General features: G+C 41.4%; 1 protein-coding gene across 1 annotated transcript in view; it reads right to left on the reverse strand.

Moving 5' to 3' along the window:
* The window catches only part of SLC35F3 (solute carrier family 35 member F3), a 157,524-nt gene that overhangs the window by 41,742 nt on the left and 102,138 nt on the right, over positions 1–13,644 (reverse strand). Inside the window, exon 3 of the mRNA XM_062489028.1 lies at positions 724–1,048. Within this exon, the coding sequence (XP_062345012.1) occupies positions 724–1,048 (325 nt within the window). The remainder of the gene's footprint in view (positions 1–723; positions 1,049–13,644) is intronic.

Consider the following 13,644-nt stretch of genomic DNA (forward strand, 5'->3'; position numbering starts at 1 on the left):
CCAGACACCTCTCAGGCCAAAATGAGCAGAGCAGAGATGAGGGAGTGCTTGGTGAGAGGCAGTCCTTCAAGCAGACAGAGCATCCTCAGCCTCTCACAGAGGACGGGCACTCAGGGCTTTCTTTACATGAGCAACTCGGGCTCTGCGGGTTTGGCTTGCTATAAAGACAAGGTGTGCTGAAGACAAAGTGCTGCCTTTGGTTATGACTGCGCTTCCTCCCGGAAATAAACATAACAGCTCAAGTTTAACTGGGATCAGAGCTTGGCCTTTGATGTCAAGGGCCTGGTGCCAGGAAAATACTGCAGTACTTTTTACTCAGCTATTCAAGGCTCTGCTCTAGTCATAAGCTTGGAAACGAAAAGCTTACTTAGCTTACTCAGAGACTTGTACAGAAGTCCGCCATGGGTAGGGGAAAGAGATATTAATAAACAAAAATAGCTTTGTAGAAAACTCTGGATAAATAATTGCAGCAAATGCAGACTTTCATTATATGACTTGCATGTGTTGGAAAAACATCTGGATTTCTCACTGCTGGAGTGAAATCATATTAGGAATAATAATAGCACCTAACATAGGAAACACAATGAACTCAGACCATCCTTTAACAAACTGGGAGAGGAAAGAAAACACAAGTTTGATGTAACTGACTGATTTGAACAAAATGTCTGAGAAATGTAGAGCAGCATGTAAGAGCCACAGGATTAAAAAAAAATGCTTCCCTACCTGTATCTTTGCTTTGGAGACTGCTTTTCAGCTGACTTAAAAACATGTCCAAGATAATACAAAGGAAAGAATAAAAAGTTCCAGTTTGTTGCAAACCACGTTAGAGTGAAGGGTGCATCAAATTTCTTAAAGGTCAGTTTTGCTAGCTGGGTTGAACCCGACCAGGAGGAGCAGACACCCAGGACCACGGCCACACCCCAGAAAATCTTCTTGAGTTGCGTCACGGAACATTTCCAGCAGCAGCGGTTCACCCTTCCACTGCCTTCTGCTCCAGCTTGCATCTGTGCTTCAGCTGGGGCTGGAGACTCCCGGGAGCGCTCATCCCCTGCGGAGAAGAAAACACATGGTTTACTAAGTAAATCCATCCTGCATTTTAGTTTTCAAATCTTAGGCCCTTCTGAAGTCAAGTGGAGCTTTATGAGCAAAGGAACCCACGGATCTTGCCACAAAATGTCCTTTGTTTTTAGATCACTGCAAAACCTCTGGTTGAACTGAGGCATAATTAGAATGCAAATAACAATTATCACCTCTAGATTTAGAAGCCAATGGAAGTGAAAATTACATGTTGCTTTGATGTAAATAGAAAGGCTTAACACACCACTTAAAGTCATGCTGTTTGGATGTGTAAATGAATAAAAAATGTGGTATTGAGTTTGATAAAGCAGCAAATGGAATTATAACAGCACTTGAAATGGTTATTGTTTCAGAAAATGCAGAATTGGCCATTTATTGACTATGGTGTTCCTTAAAAGAGAAGGAGGGCAACATACTTAATCTTGAAGTTAAGCAAAATCACTGCAACATAAGTAGCATGATTAATACTGAATTAGATCACCAGGCATTTCAGCGATCCCTGGAAAAACAGGTCTCCTGTGGCTGTAGCCTGATGGCAAAAACTAGACCAACCCACAGGCTGCCCTGAAGTCCATCTCTGACCGGGCAATCCTAACTTTTTTAGTTTGAGTCCTGCACAAACTGAGACTGGACTGGATCTTTGCTCCATTATGACTAAGCCTAATATGCTGCTGGAAATGTTTCACCTGAAAACCTTGCCCCTTCAACCCTCAAACATGAATTGTTATAGTCCTGCTATGCTACAGCTGTCAGTCAATACTGTATCCAGCCTGTGAATGAAAGAGCAGGTAGAGGTTAGCTGGTTGAGCTCTCACAGAGATCAAAATGTGCTGGCAGACCTCAGAAGCAGACCACTGCCTTAAGAGCTTTTTACCTGCCTTTCTTAAATTCACCCCATTCAACACCTGCTGAAGTTGTCAGTCACCCCCACACAACACTCAGCAGTGACTTCTCTAAGAGGCTGACTGCAGTTTAGTTGGTCCATTCACCTAAAGCAGGAAGCAACAGCAGTTCATGTTGAAATCCAGGAATCTACAACTTCAAAACTGTCCAGAATTTACTGCATGCACTGAAAGGTGAAAACATGTAAGTAAAGCCAGGACATTGAGAGAATGTATTATTGCCAATATATATCTATATATATATTCAAAACAGACTAAGAGAGGTCCACATTAAAAAAAAAAAAAATCCTTCCTTTTCCTGATGTCAATTAGTGGAATGGAAAATCTCTTATTTCAAGCTAACCTGAATTTGTATTTATATGACCTAATACATTATGAAAGAAAATGTTTCTATCTATGGAAAGAACTATTTAATAATTCCCCTACAGATAAGAAATGCAAGATCTGAGTTAAAAGTACCATTAGTTTGCCTGGTAAAGCTGTATTTTATAATAAGAAGGACTGTGGCCTCTGTTTGATGGCCTGATATCTAAAAAGAATGTACAGCAGCAAAGATATAAATATCTAGCCTTTTGGTCGGGCTTTCAGAGAGATAAGGATGTTTCTGATCTCTTCCACTTATTTCAGTTTTCAATAGAAGATTGTGTGGGCAGCCTCCGACTTAACAAGAGCTGCATCAGCAAGGCAATGATTTATCCAAAGTAACGGAACCTTGTATTAAACACATAATGGAAAGGTTACAAGCCATGTGCCAAATGTTTGAATTGACAGACTGCCTGTGAACGCTCATTCAAAATAATCTTAAAGCATTTTCTTAGTAATACATTGCTCATAACTAATGCCTCTTGCCTCGCTGCACAGACCAGTGTCAGGGTTCAGTTAATACCAAACAAGGATACACTCATTTCTTCTAACTTCACCATGTAATGGGCAGTTGCTGGAGCCCTCTTTGCTGTCCACCACACAAGTCCTAGAATGATTACGGAATATTTCCTTTCCACTCCAGATTTTCTTCTGAGTGTTGTCACTGCAACACCAAACACACCTTAAACTCCAGCATCCTTCTTCCCTTGGACCACTGGGTTTCTGGGCACAGAAAAAACAAATTCAGGAAGCCAGCATGCCAAACGAGATCTTAAGAGGAGTTTGTGCCTCTGTGTCAATGCAACTTCACTCAAAGTTTACATTTTTGAAACTGCTTGGAGAGGTAGATAAAAATGGTCCTCCTTCTTGAGACAGAGAATGGGGTATCTGCCATTTTCATCTTTTTGCAGTTACTCCCCAGGGAAACAGGAAACCAGGATTTAAACCACTCCTGCTGAGATATTTAACATCAGGGAATGTACCCAAAGCCATTTGGGTATATGAGATTTTAAGATGAGTAGATGTTTTGAATCACAACACTGAAGCTGTGTAATCTTTTTCTAAAATGAGAATCAATCACAACCGTCTGATGCACCAGACACTCAACATCTGGTAATAAATACAGTGTTGATAGACAACCCACTACTGACACTCTGGTGAAGATCTTTCCCCCATGAAGGGCTGAAGCCACCTGCCCAGGTCCCCATTGTACTGTGCATGTTCACAAGAGCCAGCAGTTCATCTGGACAGCTTGCATGAATATCACTGCCTTCTACTCTTTTCCATGGCAATTGCTCCCTAAAGCTGAATTTACTGATGTTTTCTCTGCTACATAGGCAAAATTAGTTGTCCAGGTATATTTAATTTTGTGTTAAACACACCAACAGAGACGTTTGCTTTCAGCAATAGACCATACTGCATGTAAAACAACTAAAATGAACTTAAACTAAAAGGTTAACTTTCTAGGGATGTTCATTCTTTTGATGCATTTTACAGACTGAAGGGACTAAAAACTTATCCCAGGCACAGTGGATTTCATGATGATAGCACTAAAAATCACCAATGATTAATACTTATAAGCTGAGACTTGTGTCAGTATCTGTAGTATCTGTCAGTGAAACTTTATTGTGTCCTCATGATTGCTTGTGCTGCTGGAGAGTTAGATACCAAATGGGCACAAACTTTTTGAGTAGATGCACCACTGACCTGGAGGATACATGTGACACCTGTCCCCAGAAACAGATTTCTTCACAGAGGGTAGATCCTACAGATGACACACATTCATGTGGTCTCATCATCTCATTTACTGTGGAGGGCACTTGCCTGCCAGATGGCAAGTACAAAATCCAGGGCTGTAGTTTGCCTTGTCTAGTTCCTGTGTCTCTGCTGGGGACATTTTCTTCACCCAAACCACAGGCACACAGATGGGGCAACACTAAACCCACACGTGGCTGAAAAGCTTATCTCTCCCTAACACTGCACAAGAATCAGCTGGCAACAGAATGAATATGAATTTAAAGATGGCAAAATGTCTTTTTAGAATCGATGAGGCAGGACACTGAAGAATTTTAGTTCTGCAGACTCTTAATGTGTTTCTTCCATCGCTTTCTGCAGCAAACTGCTCTGTGTGCTAAGGTATCCCCCAAAAGAAAAAAATTAAGATACTGAGGTAGAGGGAAAATGCCTATCTTGCTTTTACTAATTTTGGTTTTTCCTTCTCCCTTTTGTTCATGCATTTTCCTTTTTCATAAATCCCAAATGGAACCATTCTTCCTCCCTCCCTCCCTTTCAGTCCAACCTCTCTCCCATGGCATTCAGAAACAAAGGAAGGAAATCATTTCCAAAGCTACTGCCAATGCCATTAGCCTCAGAAAACAGCTGTCCTTTTTTTTCTTCTATTTTGGCTAAGACCCCCCTCAGGTGATACCTGAGGATACCTGTAGCAAGGGCCATCTATACCTAAGCTATTTACTGCACAGACCCAGCTAAAGGCCATGAAGCAAAAGAGGCATGGGAAAGCACTACACCTTTAACCCATTAAAGGTAACAACATTAAATAGGATGTCCAGGCCTCTTCTGAAGTCTGTACAAGAGTCTTAAGACTGCTGTGCACAGCTAGACAGCTATAGGATTACTGTAGCACCACACCTTACCTAAATGTGTGTATGAAAAATATGGTACTGATAAAAACCAAGGGTGGCATTCATCATCTTAGTTTGAGACATCTGGCGTGCCAACTTGTATATCTGAGACAGCAATTTACACTTTCTGCATAGTTAGTAGACAGAAAAAAAGACATTTCCATAGCACGATCTATCTCCTCCGAAAGTAGATGATTAAAACGAGCCAGATGAATCACCCCCTCTGAGTGCTTGTTTCTCTCCACCAGCTCTAAGCAGTCTGGGGAGACAAGCTGGAAGTAGGTGTCTCTGGTGTGGGTGTCTGAAGCTGTGTGAGGTGAGTCCCACCTCTCCACCACAGCTGTCAGGGACAGAGGGTAAAGCCACCACAGACAATGCTGGTGGACTGAGAGCTGTGCAGTGCCACATGAACATATTTAGCTGTCATCAATGACCTGCTTTAGCTGCTGTCAGCTAGTCAGCAACTCAGGGAAGGAAGTATTACACATTCAAAGTGCTGGGTGCCCTTTCCAACCCTTCAGAGTGAGAAAGTGACCCTTACAGACTAAGGTCCTGCCTATTAAGGACCAAAACATGTACCTAATGATAACGCACAACCCCTCCAGATTCCCCAGGCTGGGAATGTGCTTCAAAGTAAGCATATCCTTAAACAGTTCTTTAAATCAGGCTTCTGGAAAAGAAGTTCTGATAAAAAGAACAACCCTCACACATCCCTCTGACAATTATTAATGAAACATCCTGAAGGTATTTCCATTTTGCCAGCCTGTCAAATGTTTTGTAACTGCTTGTGCATTGCGCCGAACAAGTTCCTAAAGCTTGCAAAAATATATGCTTATCATAAAGAGGGGAGAAGGAGCTGAGGGAAGTCCTGTATGACAGTGCCTGATCCTCAGTGTGGTTAGAGCTCTAGAAACCTGTGACATGCAGGGGAATCAGGGTCAGATACTACCCAAGGCATATTCTCACAGCCTTGTGTGAAGAAGTGTGACTCCTTCACTCAGTATTACTACATGGAGAGATCAGTGGGAGACAATTAGTTCCAACATTACTGAGAACACACATGATGGCTTCTGATGGTGGCCTTCTGGATACCAAATATCATTTGCCTCAGTAGCAGGTTCAAGCACAAACTCCTCAAATTTTGTTTTTATCCAGTTCCTGCCTACCAGTCTTTACCCCATTCCTACCATGCTAACCATGCATTTATTTAGGTATTCAAGATTTTTGAACTAAGCTGTTAAAAACCAGCTGAGGCATCATCCTGTGAAGAGAAGATGAAATACCAAATTCATTAAGTGATTTACATCTCTAATTGCCACTGTAGCTGTTGAAACCTGAAATGTTGATAATTGAAATGCCCAGGCATTTTCTTCTTAGTCAGTCAGGTTAAAGAGTGAGGTCTGTGGGACTCACTGGCTGCCTAGCAGATCACTCAGTACCTAGTCCAGCTTTCTTGTGCCATTGTCAATGGTGGCCTCTCCTTTCACAGGTCATCCCTGGTGTCTGGTTTTGAGAAACTGTTAATATTTCATTTCAGAAGCCAATGATCTCCATATATCAACATAGAACAACTTCCTGCACAGTTGCAATGAGAGCATGCACAGACAAACTTCTGCATCAAGGGACATTCCCTCAGTTTCCAAATTAGCTCTGGCTTTGCCAAACCTGCTTGTAGCAGCTATAACCTCCTCACAATCCGACTAGAGCTCATCAGATGACAAAGAATCTGTTCCTGGGCACGCCAAAGGACCATGATTCCTAACACCCATATGCCTCTCTTACTCCCAGACTCTGTCAAGATTCAAAGACACATTTGAGAGTTCCCATCTCTCATTTTAGGAGTCATCTCAAAGAAATATTTCCATTCAGTATCTTAAGTCATCACTGGAATAAGGCTAGGGCCTCACTTTTTCTCCTCTGGGCAAATGACCTCCTGAATTTATGCTTTCCTAATAAGTAAGGATGTTTTCTATTCTGAGCCAACCAGTTTTGCTGTTGTCTGGGTTCTCCTGTCCTTGGAGGGCCTGTGGATACTCTCTTTGGCAAATGGATTTCCTGTTCCTAGCAGAGGGGTGGAAGGCTGCTCTCTGCACTGAGCTACTGAAGAGGGGAACACACTCCACCTCCAGTTTTTGAAGGAAAGGTTTCAGACACTTACCTGCCATCTCAGCTTCGAAACAGAGTGGTGAGTGCTAAAGAGAGTGAGCAACAGTTAGGATGGACATATTAGAGGCATAAAGGACAGCATTAAGTACTAGGCAAACAAGATGATTCATCCTGCAGCCTCATCAGTGTTCTCTGACAGTGGTCACCAGTTACATCAATAAAGGAGACTCGGCTACCCTTTCCAGGTTTTGAAGAGGCTCCCGATAAAATCCCAGTCCAAAGAGCCTTACAGAAAGTAAGCAGACTGGGAAAGTGCTGGAATGGATAAAAGGTTCAGTACAGGAAACCATTGAGGAGTATACACAGCAGTGGGGGAAGCAGACAAAGCTCTGCAGAGGTTTGCTAAGGGAACTGCACTCTCCACCATTAACCACAGTTACCTCACCATGGGAGTGAGCCACGAGGTGACAAAGTTTCCTAATGATGTGAAGTTAGGCAGGTCGGCAAGGGCAGTGGCCAGCTGCTGGGGGGGACAGACTATGTGACTGGGTCATACGCAGGCAGATGGAGAAGTGTGCTGATAAAGAGGTGCAGGTGGGAGTAAACAAACTCACACGCTGCACACTCAGTGATGGGCTCTGGCCATCAGGGGTTATGAGCTCTTCACAGGATGCTCCATGGAAAAGGGCTACTCAGTGTTCAAAAGCAGCAAAAAAAGCAAAACAACTGCCAAAATTTACTAGGAACAAAGCAGAAATACATATTTTTCTTCATCTGGGGAAGCTGCAGCTGTCAGCACACCCACACTGTGAGAGATGAATGGCTAGAAAATGCATGTTGCTGTTCAATTCCACCAAGCTGGAGGCAGGACCCGATGGACTTTTGGTCCATATGGCAGCTGTGTGCGATTTTTTAGGAAGTTGCTCCTGGGTTCCTACAAGAAAGCTGAGAGACCCTCTGGGTGGCTGGTAGGTGGAACTGTAACACAGCGTTGGAATGACTTTGGGTTTGCTCACAGTTCCCCAGTTTTCCAACCATGGTCAGGGCTGAAGGTCTGAAAGATCAGTACTCTATTTTTGTATTGAATATCAATTAATGCATCACAATGTAAAAATGACAAAACCCTATAAAACCTTATTAATTCAGTTTTTAAATTAGAATATTTGGTCAACGCAGCATTGCATGAATGGATTTTTAGATGCTATTTGAAAAAAGTTTAAAGTGCTTTCTTTAAATACTTTGCTCTTACAGCATGAGATAAAAATAATTTTACTTAATTTGATCATGAAATAGCATTACTAAATTAGGACTAAATTAATATGGAAAATAGTTTTAAAGTCCACAATAGAATTATTTTAAAGAACACACCCAGGGTAATAACCTATTAGGTGAGAAGGTCTGAATTTGCTTAAGGCTACAGAATAAGGGATGTAGGTATATGAAAATAGAGAAAATTGCATGAACAAAAACTCAAACCAAGAAAAAAGCATTCTAAGTTCAGACCCTCTTCTCCTATTGAAATTCACAGTATAAATTAATTAATTATTAAAGTGTTACAATAAACCATGCAGGTTATTCGAACTTGTCTGATCCTCTCACCTTAATTTCAGCAGGGTAGAAAATAGGACTTTTGGTTCATTGGCAATAAAGATGATTTTCATCTGTGGAAATCTGTCCCATATTACTGATATCACCAGATCATCCATATAGTTTGATTTGTATCAAATAGGCCTAAGTTTCTTGTAGCAGGTACTCTCACATCCTAAAGTATTATTCGCAGACATAGTGGGTTTTATCACTGATGGTTAATATGTATTAATTCCTGTTTTATCCTGTGCTAAGTATTATATCTCAACTTACTAAGAGCTGGTATTAAATAATCTCCACATATTTTTGAAGATATGCCAAATTCTCCTCCCTAGCATACATATGCCTTTCTGCCTCTGTCAAATGTGCTAGCAAGGCTTTCTGCAAAATACATATTCTAATTCCTGTTGGTGATATATAAAAAGAACTGAAAAGTTATCAACATCATACTGCAGCAATTTGGACTTTAATACATTTTAGTCATCTTCAGAGGCAACTGCCTTGAAATTCCATTAAAAGTGCTGCATTCAAATGGGCCTCATTATGATATTCTACTTTGAATTTTATTCCCCTAAATACTGTCCTTCTTACTATTAATCAGCATTCATGACCAGAGTCCAAAGTGAAAATGGAAGATACTGGTTGCTTTTCACAGTAGCAGCATTGTGGGACTGGAAAGTAACCACATGCAAGGAGTAACCCTGATTATAAGTTACATGTTAGTGATATTATTCTGCATTCCATTCTTGGATAAAAATTGGACTGAATCTTACAGTGAATTACCTGGCAAGGTCACTGGGAGTTTCACCGCTTACTTTGAGGAGTTATGGAAGCAGAACTTCTATTAGAACAAAAATCAGATATGAGCAAAACTGCATTCTGGACAAATTTTGATCAGTCTGTTCAAATTTCAGACTGAGCAAAGGGTTGAGAGATGGTAAAACAACAGGCTGGATTCTCTGCAGGAAACTACTGTAATAATTACTCAGGCATTCAAGTGCTACATATCTTTCTTGAGTAACAGTTTTATCTCCAAGGGAATTCAATTACTGATATACTTAATATAAAGAGCACATTTATATCAGTGCATATATACAGGGAGTTAAGTGAATCCATGCCAACTGTGGAGGCTCTGCTGACTGCACTTTATCAAAAATGAGACAATGTTCTTTCATTCTTAAGGAGCTTTCAAACACTCGAAGCTTCCTGGCTTTCAGGTAAGCACAGTTTTAGACAGAAGACTGCTGTAGCCCATTGGTTTCTTCCATAGTGAATTCCAGCTCCACCCGATTTTTCTCCTAGAAGCTAAAGGCTTAACCTGATACTGCAAAACCTGCTACCTGAACCTCAAAACCAATGCTTTTCTTAGGTCTTAAGTTCAGATCAAGATAGTTGGAGCATCTGTCAACCGATAACTAGATACTAGTGTGGACTTGACATGGACTTGAGCATGCTCACAGTGGTTAGAGCAATGCACAGATATCCACAGAAGACCCCACATGATTTATTCAGTGATCTCCTGGAAGGAAGAAGAGATGCCTCCTCACCTCTCAGCAGCTAACTCATCAAAATCTGAGTCTCCTTTAAAAAATACAGGTTTGGCTAGTCCCATGTGGGCACTGAGGTACTCAGTATAACTCCAAGCAAAAATACATTACATGCAAAAATCCTAGTTTCTATTTTCTCTCTGATACTTGCCTCATCCTCTTTGCAGTGAGAAAGGCTTTTGCAACCCACTATTCCTCACTTGTTTCAGTCAGCTACAGAAGACAGAGAAGACTCATGCCTTTTTCAGTCTCAAATAAAATATTACCCTTACTGAGAGTTGTGCTAGGGAATCTGAGGTGATTGTGGAAAAGGCATTTCGAGCTCTTACCTCCTCACTTCTGTGCTTCCATGATTGAATGACAAGGCTTCCAGAAGAGTCAACATATAACTTTTTTATAACCAAAGGTGCTTGATCTCATGTCAAAATTAATGCCTTGAGTAGGGCTCACAGAATTTCCAGGCTGGGTACCCCTGCATTATGTCCAGATAGAGAGGATCCATGTATTTGGAACCAGGAAGCTAATATGGGAAATCAGGTACCTGATTTCTACAATAGATGGTGGGCAGCTCTGCCTAGAAGCAAGCCAGCTCTGCATTGCTAAAAACACCTTGTTTCCTGTTGCCTTTGATCTTATGCCGCAGTGGCTGTCAACAAAGCTCAGTGAAGACTACAAAGTAAACCTACTCTTTCATTGGCCACATTCCTGCTTCCGCAGGATGCTATCCAGGTCTGCAGTGGCATCTCACGGTTTATAATTAACAAAGATTAACTGGGCTGTGGACTAAAGGCTGGCAGTGGTGCTCCAGCCAAGCAGAGAGAGCTGCTTACTACATTAAGTGAATGTGCTGTACTGAGTATAATGTGCTAGGAAAGCAACAACATGAATAATCCTATATATGAGCCCTGCTGCTGGGAAATTGCTGGGGAATACATATTGAGCTAACTTAGACTCTTACGTTGAACTAGGAGTCTTTTCAGAACTCTGGCTTTTACACTGAGCTAGGAATCCTACTGTTTATGGTTGCCAGCCATTAGGAAAGAAGGACAAAATTTCTTTTACAAGATTTATAAAATTAAAATACAGGAGATAGTGAATAATGCATTCTGGTGACTTCATGTTTATTTTTTACTGGTTCTTGTTCCAACTTCTCATGGGAGAGGTCTATAATTAAATAGGTGGATTAGTAATGTGCTTATTTTTTGAAAGCAAATGCCTAAATTGATTCAAAATGATGACAAAATGCACCTTACTTAATTTAAGGATAAGTGGGTGAAATGCAATGGTCTGTGATCTACGGTAGGACTGAGAAGATGATCCAATGGATGCTGTCATTCTTAAGTTCCGTCATTGTAAATGCAACTACTGTTTGTCCATTCTGTGTACATACTGTCTCATTTCAGCCACTAAAGTAAGGAAGCTTAGATCAATCTTTAATAACTTCTCTTTCAGCCTTGTCATGCATTAAAACTCCTGCTCTGGCATTAGTTTAGTAACATCTAAATGATCTTATTTTATTTTTGTATTGTTTGAAGAGGGGACACAGTGCAGAAGTAATGAGTCACCTCCAAACCTGCAACTCATGACTGTACACAGGCAAGATGGTAGATGAAACAACCAGGGGGACATGATAAGCTAGAGGGACTCTCCAGTGAGCAAGCTAGCACAGCTAAGAGCAGCTTATTTTGAGGCTGTTTAAAGCCTAAGAAAGCATGGTGCCATTTGGGCAGTGAGCCAGCTGTTATGCAACAAGAAACTCCTCACGCCTTTGGAACAAGATCTTGGCTATCTGCTCAAATATGCTGTTGTGCTAACTGAAAATACTGCAAGGAATACAAAAATTGAGCAAAAGCTGCCTTGGGCCAAAGCCAGAGTGTAATTACTGTCCATGTGTACTTAACACTCAGTACCCAGAGAAGAGGGTACTGGTTTTCTGTCAGCTGAGTAAGTGACATTATTTTTATCCTGTGGTAATGGGGTGCATGCAGATAGGTCCAAAGGAGAAGCACACACACAGCAAACCTAAACCCCCATTCATGGGAACTTGTCACCATCACCTTCACCAGTTCCAGTCAGGAGAAAACTGCTCCCATAGCTAAGGAGCAAGAACCAGGTGGGTTAAAGCCCCCTGACTGCTGACATTGAGCATTGTCCCCTGTGCAGGGAGGAAGCCTGAACAAAAACAAATACTTTGAAAGTTAAGATCTCCATGCAGAGGCCAACACAAATTCCTTGCCAAGGCTGCTTCAGTGGGGAAGAACACCCAAACCCATAGCCTTGGCTGAGCCACCAAAACAGCAGCGTCTCCTGTTCACCAGCTGCTTCTGCTTTCTAAGATGCATGAGCACTACATAGGTCTTTCAGGGGAAAAGGACCAGTGGCCACCAAATCTTTCTTCCACAGTTGTCAAGTCCCGAGTGAGATGTTCACAAGGCCTGCCCGAGTGCTCAGTCATACAAGCATTGCCTAACTACCAAAACCTTTGGGTACCACCAGAAGAATGCTGCTAATAGTTACAGAGTACTTATTCAGAAATATATTTATGCAGCATTTGAGCTTATTTCCTGAAAAGGAAGCTTTAGTCACTCATTTTAATAAATCAAGGCTTCTTTGATGTGTGTTGCATCCATTCATGACCCTCCCATGGCCACAAAGATATGTGTGGGAAGTTTGAGGGTCCATTCCTATCTGCTGTATGCCTTTTCTTGCCTGCTCTGTGAAAAGATGTGCTGCTTGTTTTTAGGCAAGTTGCTTCATTCTGCAGTTTCTCAGCTGCTCCATCTGAAAAATGAGGATAATAAGAATCTCATCTCTTAAAGAAGCCGACTGCTACTCACAGAAGTTTTTGCTGTGCTTGGGGTCTTTAGTTTCTGCTTGCTAAAGAAGTGAAAAATATTTATTATTGAAGTGATCATACTGTTGATATGCTTGTGATGAATTCCGAGCAGGCATGGAAATATACTAAAGGCCAATATATTTCTCATTTGTACTTATACAAATTCCCTGCAACTCCAGCAATGAAGGCAAGGTTACTCCAGCTGAACATGTGGTAGCATCTGGTTCCATGGCAACTCAGTTTAGATGTTTATGTGCAATAATTGGTAGCAGAGAGGTGTAATTTTCCTTATAAGAATCTTGGAATATTACCAGTCACTCATTCCTGACAGAACAGTGCAGAGGAAATGTGCTATAGGGGGAGGCTACAATAGCATTTCTTTGGTGTTGAAGGGAATAAGCAGCTCCTAGTAGGGACTAATTAAGTGAAGGATGTGTTTTCTCTGGTGTGGTGATTGTTTTGCAGTTCTCTGTCAAAGCTGATGTTACCTGCCTCTGGAAGATCCCAAGATGCAGAACAAGAATGAAGATATTTACCTTCCAGAGGATGAGCAGTCAGTCCTCAAAGCACACTTTGCTTTCACG

Source organism: Cinclus cinclus, chromosome 3 (genome assembly GCF_963662255.1).
Source record: "Cinclus cinclus chromosome 3, bCinCin1.1, whole genome shotgun sequence".
Taxonomy (NCBI): Eukaryota; Metazoa; Chordata; class Aves; order Passeriformes; family Cinclidae; genus Cinclus; species Cinclus cinclus.